The sequence below is a fragment of the Morone saxatilis genome, unplaced genomic scaffold (assembly GCF_004916995.1).
Source record: "Morone saxatilis isolate NCDOM2014 unplaced genomic scaffold, NCSU_SB_2.0 Contig5, whole genome shotgun sequence".
NCBI classification, from domain to species: Eukaryota; Metazoa; Chordata; class Actinopteri; family Moronidae; genus Morone; species Morone saxatilis.
The window spans coordinates 5885324-5893704 of record NW_023340095.1 but is presented as its reverse complement, the minus strand read 5'-3'; the positions used below and the strand labels follow the sequence as shown (position 1 = coordinate 5893704).

Here is an 8381-nt window from a genome sequence, read left to right as displayed (position 1 = left end):
CCCACGCCCTCCCCCCTCCTAACACAAGATGCCAGTTCCCTTTTGTGTTTTGTAGATTGTGATGTCTGGACTCGGCTTTGCACCCTGAATGTAAGCTCAAATACCCAGTCCCGCCTCTTAGTCCTGCCAACAGTTGGTAGTTTTCATTTGACATTTGTGACATTCGTTTCTAACTCCCGTACGCATAGACCTCGCCAGTCAATACATCTGTCCTAACCTTACATCTTCGTTTTGGCCCTCGGGACCCGGTCCTCCCTTCGTTCCAGTCTCCTTTCCTCTTCCCTGTTAATATTCATTTAACGATAAATAATCTTTTATGGCAATTTCTTTAAAATGTATACGCAATATATTTCTTTTCCTTACTGTTTCTCGTTAAATTACCGATAAATACCGATTCATCTTGTCCGGCAAGCAGGAAATCCTTGCAACAGCTAAGTTATTTCCAGTTATCATCGTAACATCAGTTTACCAAACTCGTACGCAATGACCTCGCTATTCCAATACATCCGTCCGAACATATTCATCTTTCGTTTCGGCCGTCGCCTGCAACAATTCAATCAGGTAACTTAAGGCGCCCTTTTAGATTCAGGAACTCTATCTGCCGTTGTTCTCGCAGCTCGCTTTTCTCTGAATCATCGACCAACACCGACGCGGCTGCCCCCCATCCCAGAACCTCAGAGCATGTCTCAAGTTCCGTTTTTGCTCCACCTGCTCCTTTTCCCGCTTCGGGCCACGCGCAAGAACCCTCCGCACTGTCCACCATATTCCAACCAAGCACAGCCTGCATACGCCATCCTTGAATATCAACGCTCCTTGCCACCGCCTCGAGAGCCACCCCAGATCGACACCCTCATTCAAAGATTTGCATACAGTCCTTTACCTAGTTTACAGGTCACCGCCAGATTCCTCATACATTGCCACTTACTGTCAGCCACCTTCGAGCCCTGCCCATAGTGGATAAATTCCCAGATAGAGAAATTGAGGCGCATTCACCGATCGGCCCATTGAGTCCACCGTTCCCCTACCATTCGAATCAATCCAACCCACGTCGCTCCACGAGCATGACACGACAGACGACGCATTGCATCATGGCACCAATTCTCCCACCCACGTATAGTGTTTTATTCTTTTACGACAACCACACCACTAAGCTGAAACACGTCCAGCCTATCCACAAATGCAGGACCCTTCCACTGAAGCTGCTAAATCGTTGGCAGGTGGTTTTCAGCCCAAGTGGCTGCTTGAATTTCCCATTCCCCCTCTTCTGCTTCCTCTGCCATCCCAAACGTACTCAGTAATCATAGCAGTCATTCTTTCAGGTCTCCAACGGTCTAAGAAATTCACCACCACCATTTCGACAACCGTAACCCAGGGACCAGTCCCACTGCCTTAACACGCCACAGTTCACATGCAAGCTTACCCTAGCTTCAGCCCCAGCATTAATTCATCACCCGATTCTTCCTTGCCATCCCAGGTCGATTAAAATCTCAATCGCCGACATGCTTCTCTCGCTTCCTCGTTCTATAAATTTCATACAAACAGTACTAGCCCTCCCCGACAACCGATCCTACTCCAGTCCCCACATCTTCAGCCACCATCCTCCTACTGACTCCTTCCAGATAGTCAACCCCCTTGGTAGGCTTTTTCTTTTGCTCGATAGCCTTCATTCCCGTTCACCAATCCCTCGTTAAATCATCGTACCCACACTTTATCAGTTTCGTCACAGGAATTTTCCCAGAGCCACACTCCGTGGGTGTTCCCCTTGCATCCCAGGACACATCCACTGCCTCCACGCAGGGAATCCCAGATATCCGCCAATAACCCTTTCGCAGATGGTCTTTCTCGAGCATATCGCACGTACATCGGTTTACGACCATAACGTTATCCACGCCCACTGTTACGAGTCCATCCGAAGTCTTTTTTGGGCTCTTTTGCAAGAGATACGAAGAGACAGCTCCCCCACTCTGCTTCTCGCAACCCACTCTGTTTCCCTATTACCACCGTACACGAACCTCTCCCATCCATTCATCGATCAGCCAACTGATCTTCATTCCTCGACCTTTCATTCCTCGACCTCCATTTCCCTCGATTCCCTTCCCTCATTCCTCGATCCTTTTTTTTTTTTTTTTTTTTTTTTTTTTTTTTTTTTTTTTTTTTTTTCTTTTTTTTTTTTTTTTTTTTTTTTTCCCTCCATTCCTCGATCCTTCCCTCATCCTTCGACCCTTTCCCCTCATCCCTCGACCCTACCCTCATCCCTCTCCCTCCGACCCTACCTCCTTCATCCCTCGACCCTACCCTCATCCCTCGACCCTCCTTCCATCCCTCATCCTCGACCCTACCCCCATCCCTCGACCCCCCACCCCTTCATCCCTTCATCCCTTCATCCCTCCATCTCCTCAGTTATACCACATCTGTTTATCATTTGTTCTTTATTATGTGCAATCAACTTTTTTCGTATTTCATACCATTTGAGGCTGGTCATTGTTAGTGAAACCTTGTCGGCTGCAGAGCTTTTCTCTATTTCATTCTTCCACCAGCAGCAGAGAAATTGCGACAACCCACCCACATAAGAAGTACTGTAACTTTCACTGCATTATGACACGTTGTGGTTAACCTAACTTCTTGGGTTACTGTTTATCTGAACATCAACAAATAATTGCTCAGAAAAACAAACCAAAACAATGATGAGACCGTTTATCCTGAGTGGGCGTGGCCAAGCGCGTACGTAGGCGGATGTCACGTTACCATAGTAACAGCATAGTCACAGCTCTCGTCTGTTGTAGCTAACCTGCCCGAGAGTAAACTTCATTAAAGTGGCCTGCTGGTCATTTGTCAAACACTGAGCTGGGGCGCTTGCTTCGGGATCATTAAGGTAATACCGATGTATAATGGAGGGTTATATCCCTTAGCTAGTGTCTAAGGTTATCCTCTTATAGCAAAAGAAGGCATCGTTAGCCGCCAGAGCTAACAAAAGAGAGATATTTTACGGGACTGGCGCAGTTATGCTTCCGTTTTTATTTTCAAAATAAAATTGTAGTTTTTTTTAAAACCAGCTACTTTTAGGCAGTTTGATGACCAACGCCCACCTTATGTTTATCTATGTATGATATTGCAGAAACTCTGGTTTTAGTGTTTTGTAAAGCTTTAAGCGCTTTAATCTGAAATAGTTCAAACGCTGCCTGCTCTTATTTTGAAAGGGAAAACCCTGACACCGGACGTCGCAACGCAAAAAACAGCGCCAACTTCCCGCATTTATCCTTAGCCGTGTTTTTCTAACCGTGTACGTTTTAACATTATACACTGTAATGACTTCACTGTGGTGGCAGTGTCTTTAGGTGGATACGCGTAAAACCTGCACATAAATGTATGACAACGCTGCTTTATCACTAACTAACGTCAGGTAATTAGATATTTTAGCGTTTAACGCCAGTCATGCATTTGCCTCGACTTGCTGTCTAGTTGTTGTTCATTGCTCGTCTCCAGCAGGGTCTGAACATGTCCAATGACCTCGCTGGTGTGTGGGAGGTGGCACTGAGTGATGGTGTCCACAGGATAGAGTTTGAACATGGCACGACCACCGGGAAGAGGGTCATCTTCGTCGATGGAAAGGTGCGGATCGTTTGTTGTTTTTAAAAAAAAACCTGACCCCCTGTTTGTGCAGCTTCTCTCACTTTGTGATTTTTTCTTTCTCTGCAGGAGGTAGTGAGGCGGGACTGGATGTTCAAACTTGTGGGGAAGGAGACTTTCAGTGTGGGCAAGTCAGACACCAAAGCGACCATCAACATCGATGCAGTCAGTGGTTTCGCCTATGAGTACACCTTGGAGATCAATGGGAAGAGCCTGAAGAAGTACATGGAGAACAGATCAAAGGTCACCAGCACCTGGGTTCTCAACTTGGATGGCATTGACTGCAGGGTGGTGCTGGGTGAGCCTCTGTGTGTGGATATTATTCACCTCCTGATTATGTTGTGGTATTGTTGGGTTTATTTGTTCATTCATGTAACCAGTCACTGGATTCATATATAAATCCGCATTGTGTGATTTCTGCCCCTCCAGAACTATCTACTAATATAAAGTTGGAGCTGAGGCTAAGCTCTTTAACAGCTTTAAGCCCTACGCCATCTTCAGCCACCGCTGTCATCGGGACATCTTTGAGTTAATCCTTCTTATAAGTACGCCGCTTACAGTTGATCAGGCGACACACGAGGACTACTGTACAGCAGTGTGCAACAGTAATCTGTAAATCTCAGCAGTAAAATAATCAAAATAATTCAGTGAGCAGGCGGAAATATGTGTGTGAGCTGCAGTAGTAGTCTCACAGGTTGAATTTAAATGTTGTTGGCTGTAACTTCTCAACATGTTGTAATTAGAAGCATTAAACCAGTTTAATATTGCCCTCGTGTAGTTTTAAGGGAGGAAGTTTGCTTGCTTTTAACTTCAACTCACTGGAAGCTCTCAGTAAGTTCACAAGTGTCCTCAAGAGGTGGCTTTAACCAATCACAATAAGACCTACAGCATTCATTCATTCAAAAGTCTCATCTTTCATGGTACTCAAAGACGGTTTACAAGAGTTAAAATGATCATCGAAACAACACACACACAGAAATATGCAACACACAACATTCACAATACTATCTTTACTTCATCATGCGTCGCCACCACGGCTCTAATAATGGTGGGATTTCAAAACCAGGACCTGCAGTTATCAGTCAAACATACGAAGAAGAAGAATTGTTTGGTTAAACGGTGCAAATATGTTTCCTCTTTTTATTTTTAGACTTTATTTAGGTATTTCTTATTTGACTCAAACAATGCTTAAACAAAGAGCAGGTCAATAAGTTATTAATAGCATATTTTACATCAAATTCAAAAGAAGTAAAAGGCTACTTGTTTTAGTTCAGTTGGAGGTTTTTAAATACAGCGGTTAAGAAATAAAAGACTTGTTCTGACAACCTCAGTCAAATATATTCTTATTTTATACTTTACTACTTTATTTCTTTATGTGTTTGTATTTTGTCATTTCAACTTTTGTAGGCCTTATACTTCACTGTAACTATTTCAATGTTTAAAGAGGGTTTTCTATTCTTAGCTGATCTATTTGTCAAAGAAAGCCTGCAAGTGATTCAAGACACAGAAAGGATACCAATCAGGGCATTGCTCTCTTGCTTGTTCTGGCACACTAGATAAACACAAACATTCTCACACCAACGCCTAACAGCATTGAAAACAAACAGGGACTCAAACCTGACGGTACACATACTGCGACCTGTTCAGCCACTGTTAACTGGCAGTCACACCACATACGTTTATTGCTCAACAGTCGATTCAGATTCTGTTTACTTTCTTTTCAGAGAAAGACACAATGGATGTTTGGTGTAATGGACAAAAGATTGAGACTGCAGTAAGTATAACAACAGTAACTCATACTGATTTGTTACGCAATAAAGGACATATCAGTGCATTTAAGAAGTTATATGTAGATTCTGTTATCAAGGTTGTTAATGCATGTGTCCTAAAGTCAGCATTATAAAAGCTAAGGCCTAACAAAGCCTCAAACACACTGTGGTTTCCACACTTGCTTGCATATTAGACCTTCTCCAGAGCGACCAATAATGAACTAAACGATTGCTTTCTTTTCCCACACGTTTGCATCTGCAGGGGGAGTTCGTGGACGACGGCACAGAAACACATTTCACACTCGCGGACCACAACTGCTGCGTGAAGGCCGTCAGCAGCGGGAAGAGACGAGACGGGATCATCCACACGCTGCTCGTGGATGGCACAGAGATAGCTGAATGCACAGAGTGACCGTGTGGGTGTGTGTTTCTACATTTGTGTGAAAGCAGAGATCTCGTTTGTACGTGTGACTCTTGGTATCTGTGAAGAGTAGAAAAAAAAGTCATTTAAAGCTTTTGGGAGTCAGGGACCAATTGACAAAGATATGCGCTCCAGTGTTTGGATGGCCATCCTCTGGAGGGTATATTAGCCATACATCGGTACTGTAAAGGTTGCTCTGTGTTAATATAGTACAAGTTGAAGACGGGACCTGCAGTCTGGGCAGTTTTAGAGGAGAGGGTACAGCCATACATTTCAGCCAGAAAAAGGGATTTACTGTCTCAAAATGTAACTTCACATTGAAACACTTTTTTGAGTCGTAAACTTGTACTTTATATTGATTATAAATACTATAAATTTTAGTACTGGTATCAATATTGGAGTCCAGATGTGCCATATGTATCTATCTCAGCCTGGCTTCGCCCTGCGGTCGTAACACGAGCAGCTGGTGTTCTCTTAGAGACCTTCTGTACCTATTGTGATTTTGTAGAAAACAACCACTTTATAAATAACACAAACCCCAGACTTCTTGTCCCCCTGCTCTTCTGTTGTATGTTTTTAAATGTTGCGCAGTAGGAGGATCAAATACCAGGGTACAAGATTATTCCTTGAATGTAGCCTCATTCCAGCGTGCACTGCTCAGGAGTCTTTGTTTAGTCTGACGTTGACGTGTTAAATGGTCTGTGTGGTTGGTTCAGCCAGTTGATCTTACAGTAATATGTAATTAGCTTCTAGCAGACTGTGTCAAAACATCCTTGTCTACAATTTAACGGCAGTAACAATTTCTTAGACAATCATACAGATGTGACATTATTGCCAGTAATTGTATAGAAATCATACACACAGCGGAAGTGAATCCCCTGCTGATATCCAAAAATACTTTGTAGACTTCAGAGATGTGTGCAGTTCTGTCGTGCTGTAAAATAATAAGTCTTGTTTTCTATGTAAAGGCCAGATTTTAAGATAATTTAAGATAAACATTTTTATAAAGTCCTGGTTGCAAATTAAAGAGTGAAAATGTATTCATCTCAAGGCATTTACTATTTTTTGAGCACTGGTAAAAAAAAAAAAAGTATGTGAAAACACTTACATGAACAACAGTTTTGTGTTTTGACCAACAGAAAAACAAACTTAATTCAAGGTCTCCATGACAACTGAGTGAACTTTCTCCAGAGATGCAGCTGAAAGCTCCAGTAAAATCTACTAAATGGACCTTTTTTTGTCAAACAATTTCCATGGTCAAAGATAAACTTTCATGCTCAATAGACTGTGATTTCTAACATTTGTGTTGTTGTATCATTAAAAATATGTCTCATATGTCCGGTGTATGATTTAAGTGAATCAGTTATTTCATTTTGTTCACTGTTACGGTAACATTACATGTTGTTATGGTAAATGTTAATCTGATGATCCGGTTTTGTTGTTGAGCTTCATTAAAATGATCTTCAAATATGAATTATTAGTAAACAAGGCAGCACAAGTATTAAAAATCATACACACTGTTTCCATATTCTCTGAAGTGGTGTTGTGACTTAAAGTAGGTATCAGAAGAAACTGTTTAAATTCTTCAAACAAAAAAAAGAATACAACAAACCAACATTTTAACATTTTATTGTTATATCAGCATCACGCACAATTTGATTTGGTCAACATTTATCAATTCCGTTACAATCATCTTTAATGCACATCCCCTATGTGCCAACCTGTAGTCCTCTTAATTAAATGAAATCAACATAAAACTTAATGTAATCACTGGCAGAATAAGTTGCCCTAGTTATATTTGCACTTATACTATTATGTGCCACTAAAATGGTTAATATTGTTAAAGGTATGCTATTGTTGCTATAACACAGTACATTTTTAAAGTAGAATGTTTGATTGATAGACAAATGATTGTGCTGCTATGTAAAATATATGTTAATCCAAAAAAAAGAATTAAAAACTAAGAAATGTAAGCTGGATAAAAAGGATTTATAGAAAATAAGAAAAATATTTAAACACGTGTTATTCCTCTGACATTTATGTGACATGACACGCGGTATCGGTCTACATTATATGATTTCAAGAAGTAATGCAAACAGCCAAATCTTTCCAATAGTAAATACATTCATTAAGAATGCACTTCAACTTGTTTCAGAAGAATCAAACTCTAATTGTTTAGTTTTCTCTAGCACTGTTGTAGCATTCCTGCATCTGCTAAAGTTTAAGGAAATTCTCTTCGGTACCTCTTACAGGTGATAATGTACTTGGGCAGAGCTTGATAACCACTGAATATGACCGAGATATCAGGTCCTCCGCTCACACTGTCATGCAGAATCTGTGGGTCTGTCCCCACAGCGGGTGGCAAAATAAGACCTCGTTTACCAGGGCAGGAATTTCCTGTCACCACCTCGGCCTCAACGAAATGCAGATACTCGTCAGGCTGCTTCCACACCTCCATGGCCTTTGTCACTGTGCGGGCAAAGTAGATGCCCTCTCCACATGCAGGGTCTGTATACAGAGGAAGATACACAAGACAAATACTTGTATTGTTTCTATTTATCTTT

The 8381-nt window shown here is 41.7% G+C and overlaps 3 protein-coding genes across 6 annotated transcripts in view; 1 reads left to right on the top strand and 2 right to left on the bottom strand.

The window, feature by feature from the left end:
• The window catches only part of cxcr2 (chemokine (C-X-C motif) receptor 2), a gene marked incomplete at its 3' end in the record, with an annotated part of 4599 nt that extends 2932 nt beyond the window's left edge, over positions 1 to 1667 (bottom strand). Inside the window, 1 exon segment of the mRNA XM_035676796.1 lies at positions 1572 to 1667. Coding sequence (XP_035532689.1) covers positions 1572 to 1667 — 96 coding nt within the window.
• A 1072-nt stretch (positions 1668 to 2739) lies between these two features.
• faima (Fas apoptotic inhibitory molecule a) lies at positions 2740 to 7255 on the top strand. Of its 3 annotated transcripts, none has more exons than XM_035677294.1 (5): positions 2740 to 2872; positions 3487 to 3609; positions 3697 to 3925; positions 5352 to 5401; positions 5659 to 7254. In XM_035677294.1, exons 2-5 carry the CDS (start codon positions 3496 to 3498, stop codon positions 5806 to 5808), a joined length of 543 nt encoding a protein of 180 aa, XP_035533187.1. In that variant the 5' UTR covers positions 2740 to 2872; positions 3487 to 3495; the 3' UTR covers positions 5809 to 7254. The 3 variants fall into 3 exon arrangements, with proteins under 3 accessions (XP_035533187.1, XP_035533186.1, XP_035533188.1); XM_035677293.1 differs by having other exon boundaries at positions 2753 to 2872; positions 3484 to 3609; XM_035677295.1 differs by lacking the exon at positions 2740 to 2872 and adding an exon at positions 2964 to 3400 and having other exon boundaries at positions 5659 to 7255.
• A 174-nt stretch (positions 7256 to 7429) lies between these two features.
• Positions 7430 to 8381, bottom strand: part of parp9 (poly(ADP-ribose) polymerase family member 9) — a 6026-nt gene continuing 5074 nt past the window's right edge. For both annotated transcript variants that reach the window (XM_035676141.1, XM_035676142.1), the window contains exon 8: positions 7430 to 8325. In XM_035676141.1, coding sequence (XP_035532034.1) covers positions 8039 to 8325 — 287 coding nt within the window. In that variant the 3' untranslated portion in view covers positions 7430 to 8038. The remainder of the gene's footprint in view (positions 8326 to 8381) is intronic.